Source organism: Malus sylvestris, chromosome 11 (genome assembly GCF_916048215.2).
Source record: "Malus sylvestris chromosome 11, drMalSylv7.2, whole genome shotgun sequence".
NCBI lineage: Eukaryota > Viridiplantae > Streptophyta > Magnoliopsida > Rosales > Rosaceae > Malus > Malus sylvestris.
In genome coordinates, this window is record NC_062270.1 from 40,104,431 (window position 1) to 40,126,597 (window position 22,167).

General features: G+C 38.3%; 2 protein-coding genes, 1 long non-coding RNA gene and 1 other non-coding gene across 6 annotated transcripts in view; 3 read left to right on the forward strand and 1 right to left on the reverse strand.

Moving 5' to 3' along the window:
- LOC126590113 (wee1-like protein kinase) overlaps window positions 1–7,213 on the reverse strand; it is a 68,802-nt gene extending 61,589 nt beyond the window's left edge. For 2 of the 3 annotated variants that reach the window (XR_007612066.1, XR_007612064.1), the window contains exons 1-11: window positions 6,791–7,213; window positions 6,619–6,679; window positions 6,452–6,527; window positions 6,087–6,347; window positions 5,907–5,974; window positions 5,682–5,791; window positions 5,558–5,598; window positions 5,333–5,481; window positions 4,363–4,716; window positions 3,873–4,059; window positions 3,581–3,670 (exon numbers count right to left, since the gene is read on the reverse strand). Coding sequence is in view for 1 of the 3 variants with exons in the window: in XM_050255637.1 (XP_050111594.1) it covers window positions 3,964–4,059; window positions 4,363–4,716; window positions 5,333–5,481; window positions 5,558–5,598; window positions 5,682–5,791; window positions 5,907–5,974; window positions 6,087–6,347; window positions 6,452–6,527; window positions 6,619–6,679; window positions 6,791–7,140 (1,566 nt within the window). In the remaining 2 variants the exon portion in view is untranslated. Of the gene's footprint in view, window positions 1–3,580; window positions 3,671–3,714; window positions 4,060–4,362; window positions 4,717–5,332; window positions 5,482–5,557; window positions 5,599–5,681; window positions 5,792–5,906; window positions 5,975–6,086; window positions 6,348–6,451; window positions 6,528–6,618; window positions 6,680–6,790 lie in introns of those variants that run through there. The other variant, XM_050255637.1, reaches the window with a different exon arrangement.
- A 1,395-nt stretch (window positions 7,214–8,608) lies between these two features.
- LOC126588261 (uncharacterized) lies at window positions 8,609–9,753 on the forward strand. The gene is made up of 5 exons (XR_007611387.1): window positions 8,609–8,723; window positions 8,799–8,916; window positions 9,010–9,104; window positions 9,225–9,316; window positions 9,436–9,753. It is a non-coding gene; the product is annotated as an uncharacterized LOC126588261 (long non-coding RNA).
- A 373-nt stretch (window positions 9,754–10,126) lies between these two features.
- On the forward strand, window positions 10,127–10,198 carry TRNAD-GUC (transfer RNA aspartic acid (anticodon GUC)). The gene has a single exon. It is a non-coding gene; the product is annotated as a tRNA-Asp (tRNA).
- A 178-nt stretch (window positions 10,199–10,376) lies between these two features.
- Window positions 10,377–13,861, forward strand: LOC126589441 (autophagy-related protein 18a-like). Its single transcript, XM_050254726.1, has 4 exons — window positions 10,377–11,389; window positions 12,350–12,554; window positions 13,181–13,307; window positions 13,472–13,861. The coding sequence occupies exons 1-4, from the start codon at window positions 10,532–10,534 to the stop codon at window positions 13,560–13,562; spliced, it is 1,281 nt and encodes a 426-aa protein (XP_050110683.1). The 5' UTR covers window positions 10,377–10,531; the 3' UTR covers window positions 13,563–13,861.
- Window positions 13,862–22,167: the final 8,306 nt, after the last annotated feature.

A 22,167-nucleotide genomic window follows, 5' to 3' on the forward strand; every position in this document is an offset into this window, starting at 1 on the left:
TTGATGTTGACGTCGGTTTAAAGCGACATATACTTCAACATTATGTCGGTTTAAAGCGACGTCAGATAACAATTAAATAAATAAACTATGCAAACTAGTGATGGTCTTAACCGACACCACCTTTGTTAATAATAATAAAAATATTTCAAAATCTGTCTCTGCATTCGTTTTCAATGAATTGCCAGGGATTGGATCCTCTCCAAATTCCTTTTGTTCAAATCCTCCGAATCCTCCCCCAACACCTTTCTTCTTCTTTTTCCTATGTGGTTCTACTGCTGCTTCTTCCTCTTCAATTCTTCTTCCTTCTCTGCAATTCTGCTGCTTCTTCAAAAAAAAAATTTCTAGCCGATTCTACTGCGCCTTTTTCCAGGCCGCTGCTACGATCCTGGGTCATCGTCTTTTCCAACATCCGCCCTCATCTCAACCAGCCCACCGTCTCGAGGCGGAGGATCCGAGGCCACTGCTGCCATCGCAACTTCTGTTGCTGTCAGCACATGGGTGATCGTCTTTTGACTGTCCGATTTGCGGTTGAACGGACTAGATTGATGCATCCGGGTGATCGTCTTTTAACCGTTTCCGTCTCTTCCACGACTCCCCCAACGCTCCCAATGACAGTCATCTGCCTCAACTCGGCGACCCCGCGTAAATTCTGAAACTCGGGATCTACGACCTCCGTCGTGACTGGCAGGAGCACGGTTTGGGCTCTGTTGAATTTGAAATGGCGATTGCTGCTGCTGCTGTTATGGTTGCGAATGAGGAGCAAAGAATGAGCTGCTTTGCTTAAGGGGCTGTGTTCTCTTCCTTTATATTTAGAATTTTGTGCAGGAGTCTACTGGAGTGGTGTGAAAATTTCAAATTGGAAAAATTAGTATCCGGTCCTTAGTTCTTACTGTTCATTGACTAAGACCTTATTAGTTCTCAAATTTTGATTCAAGTCCCTAACATTAATGTGATAATGAATTTACATGTTTATTATATAATTTTTCAATATAAAAATTAGTAATTAATTTAGGGTTTAATACTCACACCTCTATTAAACTTCTAATTAATTTTCAATTCAAACATTTCCAAAATAATAAAAAATTAAATTAAATTAAGTTTGTACCTATTAGCTTTTTTTATATATAAAAAGATTCTCAATTTTTTAATCTTAAATGTACCCATTCATATAATTTTTCAATTTTTTTAATCTTAAATGTACCCATTCTCAAATATATCAATTTGTTATATGTAAAATGTACCCTTTTTTTAATATAAAATCCTTTCAAATTTTTTAATCCATGTTTAAACTTATATGGGTACATTCTTTTTCGTTGATTTGAGAATGTATCCATGTTTTGGTACAATAACTTTTTTTGTTAATTTTGGTTAATGTACCCATACATATATGTACACACACACACACACACACACAATATAATAGAGAGTATAATTTATATTTTATTATTTTTAATCCCATAAATTATGGGTTTTATTTAAAATCTCATTAATATAAACAATTACAAATTTCAATTTTTAATTTTTAATTTAAAAAATATAGTAACTTACATTATTACATTAATGTCAAGGACCTCAATCAAAAACTAAAAACTAACAAGGTTTCAATCAAAAAATATTGATAGCTAGGGACCGCATCCAAAGTGTCCTTTTCAAATTTCAAAATGTTTGAAATTTTTCAAAAGTTTAGTGACCCGCCTTTTTAAATTTTTCTAACTTAAGTATATATGAATTGGTAGATAACAAAACGACACTGGGTTTTAAAATACTTAAAAATATTATTAGTGTCGACTAAAACCAACACCGGGTTTCAAAATATTTAAAAAAACTAAAATTTATGTTGCTCAAAACCGATGCAGGCTTTAAAATATTTAAAAACAATAATTAGCATCTGATAGAAGTGACACCCATACGTTATGTCGCTTAAAAGCGACACTTGTTTATTTAAAGCGACACCAGTATTTAAAAATTATTAAAATGTATGTCGGTTATAAGCGACGTTAAATGTTTACGTCGGTTAAAAATGACATAGACAGTTTATGACGCTTATAAGCGACAGTAAATCCGACGTCATGTTCAGTAGGTGTCACAAATGTCTTATCCACCACTATATAATATTAAATCGACATCACACTGACACTATAAGGCCCTTTTATAGTAGTGTAACTCCTCCACAATTTTCTCAATGTATCTTTCTAGTTCTCTTACCTCTCCTCTCTTTCCCTCTCCCCGAATCTGACCCCCTCTCTCACACTCAATCTCTCCTCTCTCTCTCTCTCTCACTCACTCTCTCACTATCTCTTCTCACTCTCTCACACTCTCTCCTCTCTCTCTCTCTCTCTCTCTCTCTCTCTCTCTCTCTCTCTCACTCACTCTCTCACTATCTCTTCTCACTCTCTCCTATCTCTCCCTATCTCTCACTCACTCTCAATCTTGCCAAAAGGTATTTTCTCTCCAAATTTTAATTTATTTTTCATTAATATGTGTTTTTGGAGTCAATTTTGGGTTTGGGCTAGATATAGGGTAAAGGGTGGAGTTTGGGGTCGGTTTTGGGGTATGTTGATTTTAGGGGAGGTTATGCCCATTTTTTGGTATTATTTATGTGGTTTTTTTTTGTTATTTGACCATGTTTGTTCTTTCTTTTTTTGTAGGGAATCATCGGGACTTTGACGGAGAAAGTTGAGAAGTTGAGGATTATGACACTATCGGACTATATCCCCTGCCACCACCACAATAGACTTGTATTAGGATTTTATTATTGTAATAATTTGATCACTATTTTTTCATATGTAATTTTATTTTGAATGTGTCAATTTAAATAAAGTAATTAAAAAATAAAACCATACAATTAAATTAAATTCAAAAAGTAAAAATTCAAAAAATTTTGCACTACCAAATATTTTGTCACGCAAACAATTACTATAATTAAATTAAATAATAGAAATAATAAAACAAAAAGTCAATTTAATTAAATAAAAAAATAAAAAACCAAAAACTTTCGTCGCCCAAAATTTTACGGCACCAAATATTTCGTCACGCAAAATATTAAATTAATTAAATTAAATAAAAAATAAAAAATAAAAAACTTTGCACGACAAAATATTTCGTCACGACATTTGTCACGCTAACCCTATCATCCCGACCTTTGCATGACAAAAATTTTGTCGCACAAGGTTTTAAGCGACAAAATCTTACTTTGCGCAACAAATCTTATTCCGTTGAGCAAAGTGTTTTTTGTAGTAGTGTGTAGGTAAATCTGCCTAGGGAAGAGGTGTTTTTATGTGCAATCGGAAGCATCATGTGGTCCAAACACCTGTATTGAAGTTTTTCTCCTAGTTTAGTGCCATCTTATATATGTATTTGTAAGTTGTAGCTATCAGTTATACCCCTTATGATTTAGCTACAATGGGCGATGGGGTCATTCGAAAGTGACTCTTAGAAGCAGCTCATGAGAAATGCTTTTCCTTAAAATCACTAGCCATCGTGATTTCAAGCAAAATCACCAAAAGTGATTTATAGAGAAGCACATATCCTTCTCCCATAAGTGATTAAGGCCCTCGCAGAATTACTTTCCGAACAAGACCTTAGACTCCGAAGTGTGGAACTCGCCTGTTGACAAATTCAAAGGCTTTTTCTCTGTAAAACATCCTTCATTCTTTGCACATTAACATCCCTAAGAACGAGTAAAAAGAGAATTAAAACTCTGTTCAAAGTGTATTCCGGGAGAATTAGACCTTTTTCATTAGCAGCACATAACCATGAGTACATGACCAAGAATTCCTCGAGTCGCAGAATATGCACCGCACAAGTGGAAAATTAGGTGCATATATTAGAGGAAGAACGTATAGATACAAAATTGGTCATTCTTCACAAACTTTCCTTTTCCTGTTTTGCAGTGCCTGCTGATGCTGCATATGGATGGCGAATACAACATGCCATTCTCTTCCAAAGGCGATCGTGGTTGCCCTAGGCTCGTCCATTTCGCCGCACCTTGTCAAAAATTGGATTTTCGACCAAATCTTTCGCTGACGGCCTCCAGACTGGATTTGGATCCAACATGAACTGAGAGATTCATCAAAATGTAATGCAATCAGCAACGCTATCACAGGGTTCGTATTGTAGCACAAATCAACTACGATCATAGGATGCTATGTGTAGAATGCAACCGGTTTCTTAGAAAATTAGTCATCTACGAATACCATTTTCTTTAACAAAGATTCGCAGTTCATAATCCAGCACAAGAGATGTGATTCTCGCATGAAAATTAATTGCAACAAATAGAAATAGCAAAAGTGAAACAGTCACAAGTTCACAGCCACAGAAAACAAAATCCAACCACTAATGGAAAGGAAAAGGTGATGTTACCTTGAGTAAGTTCTGAAATTGCAACGAATGACCAGGAAGGAGTGGCAACTTTCCCTCCCTGAGATTTAAAATTTGAGGTCCTGATTCTGGCAAAGGTGAACCTCTAATAAGCTCATAAACAGCAACTCCCAAGGAGAAGATATCGGCCTTATCAAGATCATCATATTTCTCATTCAGGATTTCTTGCGGCATATATCGAGCATCACCCTCTTCAATTGGCAGGCTGTTGTCAAGTAGAGTTGCACATCCAAAGTCACCAAGCTTATAAACACCATTCTTCACATATATATTATCAGGTTTTACATCTAAGTGAGCTATTCCTCGCCCGTGTATAAGCTGCAACGCTTTTGAAATCTGTACATATATATTTTTACATGAGAAATTAGCATATACCAACAGAAGATGAAACATTGTCAAGCTAAAAAGCGTTCAAATTAATCTAAGACTACAGCCTGCCAGATAGGATCTCAGATATGTGTCAATGCCTGTGAGTGTGCATGCATGCCAAAGTGTCTGCGATATGAATATGGACATTCATTAGATTAAACCCATTCCATCTAGTTTACAATAGCCCTGTGATCTTCCTTCATATAGTATTTTCTATAGAATCAAGTAAGCGAGGGACTGAGCTCAACATCAAATATTGAACATCTAAAACAGTGTCAAGGAAAGGTTATAATATCTCTCAAAAGACGGGGAAAACACACACACACACACACACTCGAATATATTAAGATTTTCGGGAATCAAGAATTCATGATTGAGGGGAGTATAAGCATTGAATATTAGGATTCAATGTAAGCATTCATGAGTGAAGACTTTGTTGGCTTCTCAAGTGTAGTAAAAACGGATCCCTGCTTGGTATTCAGTCTACTAAAAGATTTGGTGCTAGTACGTATTTATAATAAACATTACATTGGTTACTATAACTCTATAAGTGAGAAGCTTGTTAAAACTCATCCACACAAACCTGATACAAGGCTTCTAAAATCTCCCCCTCTTTGAATGGTCGGCAAAATTTGTTGATGGATAGGCTGTGATCACATAACTCCATCTGAATGTGCAGCTGCTCATTTTCAAACCAAGACGAATAGTATCCAACAATGTTTTCATGGGACCCTAGATAAAGCACAACAGTTAAACCATATAAAAGCAATTGCCATAGAGTCAAACAGATGAAGCAACGGAAACCTACCTAAAGCTGCCAAAGATTGAACTTCCATCATAGCCTTTCTCCTGCAAAGGATACAAAAGTAATAAAATGCATAAGCAAATGGCTTCAACGAATGGCAGATATATCTAGAGCATGAGTAAGCAACCTTTCTGTATCCTGATGCAACTGCTTCATGCTACGTTTCACTGCATACAAACAACCATCAATTCTGTTCAAGACTTTGAATACATGACTGAAGTACCCACTGCCGATTTGCTAGAAAGAGAAGGCAAATTACAAACACGTTAGCCAAGTGCACCAACATAAAAATTTCGAATTAGAAAGCAATATTTATGCTTAAATCCATAAACTTTTCGAGTTTGGTAGGTACCTCAATCTCATGAAAATCAGCACAGTAACGCGAAAGGCCATTTCCGCCCATAAATGCAGGGAAGAAAGCTGGAAATTGCAGCATTAACAATTAGAACTTGAAAACTGAAAGTGAAATAAAGGGTTCTACCACTGTCTTAATATTGAAATAACGTCTCATTGGCAACTAACACAAGCATACCCTTCGATCTTTGGTTGCCAAAAGGATCAATGCCAATTTCTGAAGCATCCTTCAAATAAGGATTCTTCAAGCACGGAGGAGGCATAACACGACAGCGTAAAGCCACTGCAGATTGAGATACATAATTTTGCTTCTTCCGTGGTTCTGTTGCTGTTGGTTTCTCCATCACAACCTCATCCATGCCAAAAACATCTTTCTCAAGCTCAACTACCGGCTCATTTCCGAACAACGTAGGGCTGAGAGGATTCAATGAGATGTCATCTGCATCAAGTACGGATTATTACAAGCAATTCCAATTACCAAGTAGTTTTTCATCAGAATTTACTTGTAGTAACAAAGTAAAAAGGACAAACTTTTAGCCTTACCCTGATCCTGCCTGCGCCTCTTCGACTTAACGGTATTCGACTTCTCCGGTGATCTGGGGCAAGGGATATCTTCCAGCTAAAAATAGAAACAAAACACATTAAGGCAACAATCTTTACACCCAACCTCAATTTTACACAAATTGTAAAATCCAATCCATCCATTGTACCTTGCTGCAATCCCAGCCGTTCACCATAGGCTGATTATCCGGTGTGATATAATCGGGAGTGCTACATCAATCAAAACCCAGAACAAGAAAAATCCAATTTTTCATCCATTTTGCGAATTCAAATCCCAAAAAGCTTGAAAATTTACAAAATTGATGACGCGGAGGATCTTACCAGAAGAAGTCTTGGCTGAGTATGAACTCCCGGTCGTCGAAACTGGGGTCAACGTCGATGCCGAGAGGAGCGGAGGAGGGAAGGTTGCCGTCGGCAGCTCCGGCTTCCAGAAGGTTCTGGAAGCGAGAGGGGTTCGATGATGACGTGGAAAACGCCGAATGGTGGGTTTCCCCTAGCTGAAGCCTCGGTAGCGCTCCCTTCATCTCCCTCCGATTCATCCCCTTTTTCGTCTCCCTCGAATCGACTCTGTCAGTGTTCTTCTTGCTGATATATTTAAAAATCGAAACTTTCGGGATTTCGAATCGCGCGGGACAAAATGATTGAGTCAAACAGAGTCTACCTGCACTCATCTGATATTTGATCTGGACCGTGGGATTGGGAGACTACCTGGATAATGATTTGATGATTTTGGTTTCATTGGCTGATGTGGTTATGTGTCCTGGGTGGCGCGACAGCAAAGTGGTCTAGGCTTAGGAGGTAGCTTTTTTCAAAATTAGTGCGCGCTCCACGAGGACAATGGTAGTGGGCCGACACAAAAAAATAGGAACCGGATTTCCTCTTGAGTATAGAAGGTTGAATTTCTGAGTAAATAACATAGATCGTTGAAATTTGATCTAATAATTTGAATTATTATAATTTTTAAGGAATTTTCAGTTTGTAATCGTTAAATCAAATTTCAACGGTGCGGATCATTTGCTCAGCCTCCTAAGCTATCATGTTCCAAAAACATACATAGGACACGTGTTGCTTGCACACGACCAAATTTGGCGGCAAAACCCACCGTCGGCGAACCTCTTCCTTTGAACCCACAATTTCCTCCGTTTCTGAAGATTTATAAGCTCCGCCGCCGTGCTATGCGTTGTTTTTAGACAATTCCAGATTCTGATCGGAGCATTTCCGGTAAGCTCCCTCGATTCGATTCTCGCATTTTATCTGTGTTTTTCTGAATTGGAATTCTTGGATTGAAGTGTTTTTTGGTTGTTCATCTGGGCAGATGAGGATGAATCGGACCGAGATTTTCCCAATTGCACTACGATTGGTGGTTCCACCAAGAAAAAGGTTTTTATTTATTTTTTAATGTTTATATTTATTTTGCTTTAAACTTCAATGTTCTTGATTTAATTTGTATGTATGTGCATTGTTTATGTAGTCGTAATTGGCGAAAGATCGGTACAATGTGTTTGGATACCAAGAAAATATGAGAAAGTACAGAGAAAATTATGTGAACTGCTTTGCTAGTTGTATTACCCTGCAATGTGAGTTAGGCCAGTTCGCTAAGGCAGTGTGTCAGCTTCTTTGCAACGAGTTCGAATCAAATCTCCCTCTCCGTAGATTAGAATTGTTTAGGATAGAATATCGTCCTGTACAAAAGATAAATGATTATAATTACTATGTTTTTCTTTTACTGTAGAAACTTGTGTTGCAGGAAGAGATGGTGTAGTAACCATAATTATATTCCTAAACAGGAGGAATTACCCCTTTCGTCACGGTTAGAAGTGCTGATAGGTGTTGTGTTTTTTCGAAAATGGCTGCTTGGGTTGAACCGGCATAGGCTCTATTGAGCAGCAGTGATGTTTATTTAATTCTTTCGGATGCAGGTGCTAATGCGTATGCATGCAGCTTGGCAGATGAAGTGAGCTCTGAAGAAGAGGTAGTGTGCATTCGGATATAGAGATATCTTATTTCGGTATTTTGTAAAATGGTGCTGAGAGGAATTTCTAAAATGGTTATCTCTTCGAACATGTTTTTCCCTTCCTTTTCTCATTTACATCTTTCTGTTCTCTGTTTGATCTAGTTTCTATTTCAGTATCGTAGAAAAAGATGTAAAAGGGTGCAACCTGCTATGAAAATAGTATCTTCACTCGAAGATAAAGTAATTGACAGTGAAAGCTCCCATGAGCACTTAGGCCCTGGATCGCCAAGTGAGAGCGAGGTGTCTCCCTGTTCTCATTTCCTTATAGGCTTATTCCAGTTCCAATCAGTACCGTATTTAACATATATTCTTTAGCAGGCCGAAGATCAAATTCTGAAGCTTGATAAAGCAGAGGTAAAGAGGCAAACATTGGTGGATCGATTTCAGGAAGCTTTAATTGACAGAACCTTGTTGCAGTGCCTAAACCATTCAGGTAAATGGTACGATCCTGTTAAACAAGTGCAGTTGATCTTTAGTGAATTCCAGACTGATTTCTTAATGTGGTTATAAACTGGCACTTTTGTAGAATTGGATTATTTGGGGGACTGCAGCAGGTTGCGCAGAGTGAGAAAGAAAGTGTCATGGAATTCTTGAAGAATATCGAGAATGGAGCGAACCAAAGTAAAAAAGCCTCGCAATTATTTTGTTTTTACGTTAATTTCTTCACGCATAGACTATTTGGATAGGAGCAAATTGAACAAAGAGGTTTGAATGTAGTGTTTCGTGTTTACACCTCCTCAGACGAACCAACCTGCATGGATGTGAAAATTCCTTCAAGGTACTTGGATGCAAAGCTGTAAGTTTTCCTCTGCTCCTTTGGAAACAGCGTGACGGTATGTTAATAATCATTTCCTAGAAGTTCTTATTCCGGCATGTTTCTGAGTGAATGCACGTGCACTTTTTCTCACGGCTCTGTTAAGAAACGATGAGTGAAGATGCACATTTTGTGCAGAGCCTCCAATGGCTAGGGAACCCCAAGAACGCGGTGAATGAAGAAACAACATGGACAGTTATTTTCAATCCAAGAGTTTGCGATGAAAAAGGATTTTGTCTTTGAAATGAATGGTAGACTTGTGGGATGAGTGGTTGGTGGGTGAGATTTCTGGTTGCAATTGGTAAGATCACTTCATCGTCAAAAAATCTCTAGTGGTCCTGTAATTCTGATGAGAGCTGGTCCCGATTCATTAATGTTTCCACGGGTTGATTGTCTGCTAAGTAACAGATGAATTTGTAAATCAATGAATTGATTGTCCACGGATTTGGCAGTTTTTAGCATATTTCTTGTTGGCTTTTCCATTTAGTCAAACATCTCGTGTTTCTTTTCCCTCCATGGAGAAGGTGTTTTATTCAAACCGGAAGAAGCATCGTATATGATCGTACATAGCAAAGAGAGGTTGATCTGCAACCCAAATACAATAATCAAGAAACATAAACGTAATCTTAATTCAAAGATTCGTTCCATGAATACACTCATGGATGCAATCACATATTTGTTCTTGAGAGTTTAATAGATGTTATTGTGAGGATGTGCAGTGTTGTCTAGCGTCGGAAGGTTAAGAAATCGTCTTGCAACCGCATTTATTTATCGAGGATACAAAAGATGAATTATTAAATTCGATTAATTTAGTTCGATTAACAACAAGGTCGTTGTAGTATAGTGGTAAGTATTCCCGCCTGTCACGCGGGTGACCCGGGTTCGATCCCCGGCAACGGCGCCCAGTTTTTTGAAATCCCTTTTTCATCATTAAATTACAATTTTACCCCCCGAAATATGAGTGCTTTCCCATCATCCGTGGTTTTGACGCGAAACACATCCCCGCTTTTGTCGTGCACTCCAATCAACGAATAAACTCGCCTGTGTTTTTACAATGACAATATTGCCCCTCTCTTCTCCCTAAATTTGCCACCAAAACCTCCCTTCCTGTTTCCCCTTTCTGCCCAATTCCGAAAAGGCTCAAACAGGAATTCGAGCGCATCCTATCCTCTTCTAGTTCCCTGTCATCTAAACGTACCCCTCAAAAATCCCACCACCCAGAGATCCTCCTCCCATGGCCACCCTCTCCGCCTTGGCTACCACCTGGCCCGACCCCAACTCCGCCGCCGCCTTCCTCTCCGATCCTACCGATGACAACCCTACCTCTGTCGTTGACTCCAGCGATGACAACCACGACCCCCAATCGCCCCCAAACCCTAACTCTGACCACAACCTCCACAACAACATTCCCCTCTCCTCCTCGCCCCCGGAGTCTGCCCCTCCGGCGCCCCGCTCGCCTCCGTCACTCTTCCACGTCTGCTTTAACCAAGACCAGGCCTGCTTCGCCGTGGGGACAGACCACGGGTTCCGGATCTACAACTGCGACCCGTTCCGCGAGCTCTTCCGCCGTGACTTCGACAACGGGGGCGGAATCGGCGTCGTCGAGATGCTATTTCGCTGCAACATCTTGGCCATAGTTGGCGGTGGGCCCGACCCTCAGTACCCGACCAATAAAGTCATGATCTGGGACGACCACCAGGGGCGGTGCATCGGGGAGCTCTCATTCCGCTCCGTTATCCGGTCCGTGCGGCTCCGGAGGGACCGAATCGTCGTCGTTTTAGAGCAGAAGATATTCGTGTACAATTTCGCCGACTTGAAGCTGCTGCACCAGATTGAGACGATCGCGAACCCCAAGGGGCTGTGCGCGGTGTCGCAGGTGGCGGGGTCGCTGGTGCTGGTGTGCCCTGGCCTGCAGAAGGGGCAGGTTAGGGTGGAGCATTACGGGTCGAAGCGGACCAAGTTCATCATGGCTCATGATTCCAGACTTGCCTGCTTTGCACTCACGCCGGACGGCCAGCTGCTCGCCACCGCCAGCAATAAAGGGACTCTTGTTCGGATTTTCAATACTCTCGACGGAACTTTGCTGCAAGAGGTATAATTTTTATTCAGTTTTAGCTTGAAAAGCTCTGAACTTGGTCATAATTCACTGCAATATGTTATATATTATAGCTTGAAGTTCTTGAACATTGGGGCTTCTTATGATTAGAGTGTATTGGGATTGCTTGGTATCGAATTTCGGATGTGAATTTAGGGGCTTTACTTAAGTTGAAGGCTTTCCTTAATTTGAAAGCCTTATAGTAGTATAATCAAGTTTCAATGCAAATGTGTTATGTATTTGAGCTTGAAGTTCTTGAATAGAGAGACTTCTTATGATTAGAGAGAATTGGGATTGCTTAGTATCAAATTTCGGATATGAATTTAGGGTCTTTGCTTAATTTGGAAGCCTTGTAGTAGTATTAATCAAGTGTAATTTGCAGCTTAGAGTTCATTGAAATGGTGATTTTTATTTCAGTTTGTACGGGATTCGAACATTCTTAAGTTAGGGGTAGTTTCTTCTACCATTAACAGGGGCGGTGCTAATAATTTATTTCTAATGACTGGGTATTTAGTGTTTCAAATTTCGGATATGAATTCAGGGGCCTTGCTTGAAAGCAGCTGTAAGTTGCAGGTTAGAGTTCATTGGCATGGTGATTTATATTTCAGTTTGTACTGGATTCGAACATTCTTAAGTTCAAGGAAGTTTGTTCTACCATTAATGGGGTTGTGGTAATATGAAGTATTTAAGGTACTTTCTATATGGACTTTCGGGTTTTGTAGTTGGTTCAGTGTTTTAAATCAGATACTGTTCATTATGAAGTCAATACATGTTTGTTTTCTGTATGCTTTTGCTTAGTGGACTTAGGAAGATTGTTTTCTCCAGTTCTTTTCTTTTTATCTGAACATTGAGGATGGTGCATCCCACCTCCTCCATTGGAAGTCTTAACTGGCGTAGACGTATGATTACGGGTTGGTAGAATTATGGATGTGTGATAGTTAATTGTATACATTGCAGGTAAGGAGGGGTGCAGACAGAGCAGAAATCTATAGTTTGGCATTCTCTTCAACTGCCCAGTGGTTAGCAGTCTCAAGTGACAAGGGAACGGTCCATGTTTTCAACCTCAAGGTTAATTCTGGATCCTCAAATGAGAACCCCCGAAGTGCATCTGATCCAAATCTTGCTGTTTCGTCATCAAACTCATCTCTTTCTTTCATCAGAGGTAAACTCCCACCCCTAAATGATTGTGTTATTCTACTCTGTTTGCTGTTTTTAAACATTCTACGTTTACTATCTGTCAATGCTTGGTATTAGGGCTTCCTATACCACTTCAATTCTTATTATTTTGCTTCTAGGGGAAGAATTTGATGTCACAGATATGATATAAGGACTACATTTGTATATGCTCTGTGGCACTTTAACTTTTATCAGCAAAGTCTAGCATCATGTTGACAGGATTAAAAACTGGAAATGTTTAAAAAAAAGTAGGCATACGACGTAAAAAAGTTCGCGCCCCTCTTTATCTCTAAAGATAGGATGTCCTAACCACCCAACAGCTATTCCAAATTTTGCTTTATCCCAATTTCCAGTACCATATGCTGAATACCCAATAAAGCACAGGTTGTGATGCATTTTCACTGGGACAGTGTGAGATTTTTAAACCTAAATTTTGTCACAAGATGCGTCCTTGTGTAAAATATTTGTTAGAAATAAAGTACTCTGAGTGTGTGTGGATGAAGGCTGTGTGTTGTGCTTCCTTCCTTAATACGTGATACCATGTGTATCATGTACACTGGTAAACAACAATTATGCTTGTCATTCTGAATCTGAGTGCGGTTTGTATTGCAGGTGTGCTGCCCAAGTATTTTAGCTCAGAGTGGTCGGTTGCTCAGTTTCGCTTGCTTGAAGGTTCTCAATACATTGTTGCGTTTGGTCACCAAAAGAATACTGTGGTGATTCTTGGCATGGATGGAAGGTATGAAAACAAATTAGTTTTATATGCTTTTGCAGTTTAGTGATGACCGAACCGTGTCAATGTTCAATCATTACTCATATACAGTACATCGTACGATTTGCTTAGTCGTTCTTGTTATGGGTTCGGAATTTAAACTTTGTTGTGCAATTTGCATTGGGATGCAGCTTCTATCGATGTGAGTTTGACCCGGTGAATGGAGGTGAGATGACCCAGCTGGAATATCACAACTTTCTAAAGCCCGAAGAAGCCTTTTAAAGTGAAATATAGTACTATCCATCCTTTCCTGCATTATAATGTTCTCTTGACTGTTTGGTCTTCTGCTATTTTTTTTCTCCCTAGTTTTAGGGTATGGGTAAATCATGCTGTAAATACATGAGCATTGTAAATTTGTAAATTTCTGAGTGCTGCACCGGTAACGAAATTAGAAAATGAAAAAAAAAAAAAACTAACTTAATTATAAAGAATATGTTTTGTACTGTTTATCTGTGATTCAAGTCAATCACGCATTGTTAAGCGTTTTAACTTATATAATAGTACTCGATTGGTTTGTGATACTGGCAATGTCTCGTTGCAAGGAAGAGCTCATAAAGTCCTCAAAATTATGAGCTTCTTGTGTTACTGTTGTTAATTCTAGTGTTGTGGTTTCCTGTGTTGCAGATTAAAAATGTAAATTAGTACTGAGGTTCCGTCTGTTGTCCATTTGTGTGGGAAATTGCAAATTGACCGTTGATGGTCACAGAATCAACTAGGACCCTATGTTTTATGGATAAGGAATGTGTGCCCTCCCACTTCCGGTGCCCTCCTGTTTGTGTGATCACTGTTAAGTTATGTCAACATTTTATATTATTATTCATTTTTATCCTATGTTTTATGGACATTCACATCTTCTAGACCCTGCGTAAAGCGGGAGCCTTGTGCACTGAGTACTACATTTTTTATCCCTATAAAAAAAACAATATAAAATATTAACGTGGCTTAACTGTAATCACACAAAACAGGAGGGCATCGGAAGTGGGAGGGTAGACAATCCTTGTCCATGTTTTATACTGCTTTTCAATGCTTTGTTTTATTAATTGTTATAATTTTAAGATTTGGTCCTTGGGTTTCATACATTTATTAAAATATGGGTACGAGAATCATTTTAGTTTTTAACCTTTTTTACGTGTTTATTATTAACACATGGAATCGCGAAACTGTGACTTTCTCTATGAAATACGTCATCAAATACCTAACAATCAGGAAGCAAATTAATTTGGGAAGCAAGTTGAATAAATCCTCTTTCTTTACTCTTTCATGTTTCAAAGTTCTTCGATTCTTTCATTCATTTCCCATTTTCCGTAAGTAAACATGCTAAAGTGACTCTTGTTAAGAGTGTTTCCAACAACCTCGCTAAATGAGGCTGTTTTGCTATTTTAACGTAAAATTCACAAAATTACAACTTCAGTAGACTAGCTATCTCCCGCAAGCTATTTGAACAATTACAGCTCCAAAAGATTTAACTAGTTAAATCTATTGACTTTGGATAGAGAAATTAACATTAATCTAAGCATAAAAATAATAAATGTAAATTAAAGAGTGTTGGAGATAAAAAATTAAAATAGCTGGTTAAAAACTTTTGCACCCTGCTCGTCACCAGCAAAAGAATTAACTTCGTTGTCAGAGATGCCCTAACAATATTGTGAATCATGTTGTAAAGGTGAATGGATGGCTGGCCAATAACCCATTCATTTTCTTTTACTATGCTGCTTGTGACTTGCTTCTATATAAGCAAGCCTTATGAAACACAACATAGATAGATGTGAAGAGTTCACGGGAAAGAAAGAGAGGAAGGAAGGAAGAGGAAGAGAGAGAATAGAGGAAGATGAGAGGAGATAATAGAGAGAGTTATCTTTGTACTCCTATTATTCTAAATTATAATGAAAGCGCCGCTGCTGCCCTGAGGACGTACTCCAGTCACACTGACTGTAGAGGAACCTCGTAAACCTTGTGTCTTGTTTCATTTATTCCACTGCACCCACAGTCGATTTTACAACACGTTATCAGCACGAGAAGCTCTCATGTCGGTGGAAAGCACTACTTACCTCTCACATCTATCGGCTGGAATCTCACAGATAAGAAAATCTTTTCATTTCATTCTCATATCTCTAAATGACTAATTTTCTTAAAGTAAATATACATGTGGTTATATAAGTATTGTCATTATTATTGGCAGAAAATCCGACGATCATATGAGCTTTGAAACTTCAACTTCCAGTGCTCATACAGAAACCATTCCTTCATAAAAGTTGTTCCTTATCCTCTCTCCCATAACATACCAAAATTCCAGAACCATCCAACGGTTAAATCATTCCATATCTTAGAAATAATACTACAGACTCAAAATCCGCAGAAAATTTGGCAGCCATGTAAATAGCCACTGAACTCCAACTTCCTGACATCCGATTGAAATACTTTCTTCTTGAAAGTTGTTTGTCCGCCTAGTACCTAGAACATATCCAAATTTCAGAAATTGTCAACGGTGCAATCGTCGTAGATGACTGAAACTTCAACTCAGCTTCCATTTCCGCAGAAAACTGGACAGCCATCTTATGAGTACCAAACCTTCATTTTCAGAAGCTCAGCTCGAAACTGTTTCTTCACGAAAGTTGTTTGGTATCTTCTTATCCATATCATACTAAATTTTGAGTTAAATCTAACGGTTTGATCTTCTTATAAGTGGCAGACAAAGAAAAGTGTGATTATTTTGGGTAGTTGGAAAGAAAGAAAAATATACATATATAAATTGAAAAAGGGAGCAAATGGATGGTGTGTCGGTTGGACTATTTAAAGAAAACAAAAAGGTTTTGGAAGTGAGTTGCACCATTCTGAAAAAATAAAATAAAAAATAAATAAAAAAATTGGAAAGGTGGATTTTTGGTGCATGATGTTGTCACAAAAGGAGAAAAGAACAAATATTATTGGATGGTACACGGCACCATGTGAATGAATAAGAAACGAAAATATATATTTATTTATGTGAATGGTGTTGGCTTAAAACACTTTCACAAGCTCTATTTATTTAAAGCAATTTATTTACAGTGGGTAGCATTATTACCCTTTGCTTTAAAGCTTTGATATTTATGTGCATGGTGTTGGTTTAAAGCCCATGTCACAAGCTTTATTTACTTTAAAGCAATTTATTTACCATGGACGGTTTTACCGCCTACTGCTTTAAGTTTTGATTTATGTGAATGGTGCTGAATTAAAGCCCTTGTCACAAGCTTTATTTACTTAAATGCAATTTATTTACTATGGTTGGAATTACCGTCTATTGCTTTAATTTATTTATTGTACTTATCTTTTGTTACTATGAGTATATACAGGACCTGAAGTTCCTTGATCAGATCAGAACCTGCAGTTTCTTGATCCTCATCATATAAAATGATTGGACCCAAAGTTCCATCATACAAAAGGATCTGGCATGAAGTCCCTTGATACTGAAGATCAGGACATGAAGTTCCTAGATGAGTACCGTAAGTTTGAAGTGCCGCAGTGCCTTAACTTAATTGTAATAAAAGCCATAAGAGTCTTAGTTTACAGACTATTAAATAAGGACCAGAAGTTCCTTATGTCCATACTCAAAATGGTTTAGCAGAAGCCTTTATTAAGCGAATGAAATTGATTTCCCGCGCTCTGCTCATGAAAACGAAATTGCCAATTTTCTACATGAGGACATGTAAACTTTACATGATGCATTATTAATTCGGTTGAGACATGTTACCGACCATCAATACTTCTCAGTACAACTCGGGTTTGGAACCAACCAAACATTATACATTTACGAGTTTTTGGTTGTGTTGTCTATGTGCCTGTAAGACTGCCACAACGTACTGAAATGAGGCATCATTGCAGATTAGGCATTGATGTTGAACACCATCTATCATTCAATATTTGAAATTCTTGATTGGGGATATGTTTACCGCATGGTTTGCGGACTGTCATTTTGATAAGACAATTTTCCTGCCATTAGGGGGAGAAAATAATATCGTTCCAGAAGAACGATGAGAAAATATCATTCCAAAAGAATAATGAGAAAAGACCGTTCCAGAAGAACGAAGAGAATTTGTCTTATTTTGATTCACGAAGCAATCAATGAGAAAATGAAATATGAATAATTGAATGATGCAACGAAAGTGATGAAATCATATATACTTACTGCAAATGTGCCTACAAGAATTGATGTCTCTGTTGGATAAAATAATGAGACAGTAAATGATTTATCTGTTGCACGCCTGAAACGTGGCAAACCCTTAGACTCAAAAGGTTCAGTCATTCGAATAAAGAAGAATAATATGGCACTACTGAACTATTGCATTCCCGAAGCATAACTGTTGCATGCCAGAAGCATGACAGTCGCCGTATGGATACACGTCCCAGATATGACAATCCACAGACATGGGAATATTGATGTCTCATGCATGAAGCATGATTGACGTATAGGTTCTAAATGACTCAACTCTTGGAAGTGGAGATTAAAATCCAAGCTCTATAACGCTTAAAAAGAGGTTATGATCCGCATTCTCTAAACTATGACTATCCTGGAAGAGATAGTGTAATGCCCTTGAAGAGGTAATGGATATCCAAAGAAATGAAAAGCTTTTATGCATGCGCATGCACATGAGAATATGGGATCACGGATTGATGATAACCAATGGTAATTTTGGTTTTTACAAGTAGCTACTAAATTCATCAATAAGCTGTGTTAATATTAAGTCACGTTCTTTTGTTCGTCGACAAAAGAAAAATTATTGGCCAAAAATGGAGAAAGGCAATTCCATTACAAATTTTGTAAGAACGTGGGCAAATGAACCTATATATATTTGAATACAATACAAATAGCCAAATGATGTTAAACCAAGGAGGTTATATATGGGCATTTGTAATATAGTGTGATACACTTACATGATATGACACAAGGTTGTAAACAAGTTCATATGAATGGAGAATTATATACGAAGGGTTGTGAGTCGCCCACATTATATCTCCATAAGTAAATCCCTCAAGTATACATGGGAGCAAATTGCTCTGTATAAATTCCAAAGGAAAATGTGTCATGAAGTGTAGAAAACCCTTGAAGGATTCAAATTGCTTGAAGTAAGCCTCTGAAGGGTAAAACATAAAATATGTACTCAATACCAATGGATGATATAAATTGCCTTAGTGAGTACTATCATTATGATATTGTTGCAACATACTAAAATCTCTTGCAAGAGTCAATGACATTAAATTATAACTCTTGAAGAGTTGATGATATTAAATTGGGACTCCTGAAGAGTCTAGAAAAATTATAAAGTGTTGAAGGAATTATTGTCTCGAGCTGCAGATCGAACAATCTACCAACACGAATCTTATCCATGATATTTATGATATTAAAAGAATCATATGGATTGAAGATTATGAGTTGAATACTCATATGATGAAGACACTAAGAATAATCATTTATCTTCGTGAGGGTAAAGATAAATTAATATTTGGTCCAGAAGTACCACATCTTAGTGAAGTATATGCTTTATTGTATTTGGCACAATACATTGAATGAAATAAAGCTTATTTATTAATATCTCCAAGAAATTACAGATATATACATACACATGAGTTAAAACAAACAAACAGGATGGAGCCTTCACAAAGGTTGCTCATGTGAAGCCTCAGTACTCGGAAGTACCCCAGAAGGGGGAGGCACTGGAGATTGATCATGTGGCACCCCAGTACTTAGCAAAACACCAGAAGGGGAAGGCATCAATTGCTTTCGGAATCTAGCAACGAACCTCTGGTGATCACTTTGAATCCGACTTTCGGATTCCTGCAGTTGGACGAGCTTTCTTTTCATGCTCGTAGAGTAACTATTTGCAAGCACGTGTAACACCCTATTCTCGTGCTTGAGCCCTCTGATCTCTTGTTTAAGACTTGCCACCTCCGCCATCAATGATTCAACTTGGCGAGTTTGAGCAAGTAGGCGTTGGCCCATATTGGACACAGAGCCAGCACACTGAACACTGAGAGCCAAGGAGTCTTGAATGGCCGACTCTTCAGACCGTTCTGAAAGGATCTTGTTATCCCTTGGAGTGAGAAGATTCCTAGCTACCACAGTAGCGGTTATGTTATTCTTCATCACAGAGTCCCCAACCGTAAGAGGACCATTAGAAGATAAGAAGGACGGGCGCCATATATTATCCTGACGCTGCTCGTCTGTATCACTCATAAGACTCAAATCTAAGCAAATGTTAGATGGGCAAGTCATTTTTCAGAAATGATGAAGGAAAAACAGAGGTCAAATAAAATTTCAGAAGTGCAAGAAGGTGGAAATTTCTCAGGCAGCAACTTTCTGAGCATACTCTTGAACGCAATTGATGTCTCTATAAAAGAAGAGGCAACAGAGCCGCTTGTTCAAAGATCGAAGCGACACGGCTCTCCGAATTTCAAAAAGCCAGATTTTCCTGAATAAAGTTCGTTGGCATTTTTCAGACGTAATCCCAGCTTTTCAGATGTCGCGTGCAATTTTGTCAAAGATCTCTGACAAAGTTGAAAACACGTAAATCTTACTGTTCTATTTACACCACAGTTGCTGACAAGAGTAAAAGCACAGCACCACCACTTGCTATTGAGAAATCTCTATATATGTCGACCTCTGTTCTCCATAACAAGGCAGACCTGCAACACTGCAAGAATACCTAACTCTTCCTCATCTCCGAGAATGCATCTTCAACATAGCATCTCGAAATACTCAATTTTCTTCCTCTCCGAGAATACCTTTTCAACATGTCACACCAGAGCAAGATTATCACATATCTTCAGGGACCAGAGCAAGATTATCTCATATCATGCAATCTCCCTGTCCTTTCCTTTGTCCATGTTCTTGCCTGCAAAGACAAGGGTAAGGAAAGCAATATGTCGGAACCTCCACTCAAACTCCCGGTAAGGAACCGATTGCCTGGAACCTTTCCTGATTGCTTACCTAGTATTGCTCTCGAGTAGTCATCTTCAACAGTTGGAGTTGGGTCTTCAGTCACCAAGAAGTGATGAGCCATCCAAATGCAAGGGTTTGCATTCCACTTCTGCACCAGGGGACAAATCCTACAAGAGAAGATGCCACATATGCATGGGGGAAAAACAGTGAAAATACTACTTAAGCAAAAGGAGCAAGTAAGGAAAGTGAAAATGATGCATTGAAGCATGTGGAGACAAGTGCAATGAACATATGCTGATTCATCCCCAACTAAGCCGAAGATTACTTGTCACGTGCAGCTCCTCATGGTCCAATTTCATTCAAGATCAAGCTTCGAAGGTCCTTAAAGAAATTACAAGTCCGATTCAAGATCAAGTGTCCACCACACTTGAATCAAATCTGCTTCAGATCAAAGGAGTAAATTCAGACATTTGGATGCAAGTCTAGCAGAAAGTCCTACAACCCAGTTCAAGAAAAAGCCTGTGGAAAGTTAACAACAAGTAAATCAACTCTTTCAGCAACTCTTCTTACTAAGAGACTAAAGCAGAACGATCAACGATCAACCTAAATGATTTGAAATCAGGGGGAGATACTCATCAGGGGGAGCATTCAAAACAGATCAAGATTTTAACGAGTCAATAGAAGACTTGTGGCCATCCAAGGGGGAGTGTTGTAAAGGTGAATGGATGGCTGGCCAATAACCCATTCATTTTCTTTTACTATGCTGCTTGTGACTTGCTTCTATATAAGCAAGCCTTATGAAACACAACATAGATAGATGTGAAGAGTTCACGGGAAAGAAAGAGAGGAAGGAAGGAAGAGGAAGAGAGAGAATAGAGGAAGATGAGAGGAGATAATAGAGAGAGTTATCTTTGTACTCCTATTATTCTAAATTATAATGAAAGCGCCGCTGCTGCCCTGAGGACGTACTCCAGTCACACTGACTGTAGAGGAACCTCGTAAACCTTGTGTCTTGTTTCATTTATTCCACTGCACCCACAGTCGATTTTACAACAAATCATTGTTTTTTAGCCAAAAATGTTGTGTAATCATTGTTAATTTTGGTAATCTTTTTACTTGGAAGTTTGTGCGTTGGTTTAAAAAAGGAGAGCAAATCTCAAGGGAGGCAGATTCTCTGCTATGCCTTTCGTGTCTTTCTGTTTTGTGTGATCACAGTTAAGCTATGTTAATATTTTATATTATTTTTTTTATAGAGATAATAAAACAAAAAGAAATTGTAATATAAAATATTGACGTGACTTAACTGTGATCATACAAACAAAAGAGCACGGAAAGTAAAAGGGCAGAGAATCTGCCTCCAATCTCTAGATGCTGCCAATCATTTTAAATTCAGCGCCCCGAAATCTTTGTTTGACTAGTAAGATAACATAACATACCTCATACAAAGAAGATTATGCCAACATTTTACTTTCAGCAGAGTGGTTGGATAAATGTTATTACAACAGCCACCAAACATTGTCCTATTAAGTGGAGTCGGCTATATGAATTTTATATCGTTAGTGCGTTCGGCATCAAGTCTGTTGTTATTTCTAAATACTTCATATCTTTTCTTAAACTCTATTTTTGAGTCTCTTTAGGTTTTCTTATATCATTTTGTTCTGAATCCGTCTCATCGTCGTATCTTCTAACCAAAACATCTAAAATTCTTTGGTTTACATGTTGAATAACTGTTATTGACACTTCAAAATAATTATTGCATCGGGCGAAACAATTCGTCTGTCGTCATTGCATCGGGGCTTTCATTCAACCATGTGAAATATCCGACAGAAGGTTAGATCTGCAGCATGGTGCTACTGTTCTTATTTTTTTTCAAATCAAAACTGTAAAAGACCGACAAAGAGTATCTCAACCAAG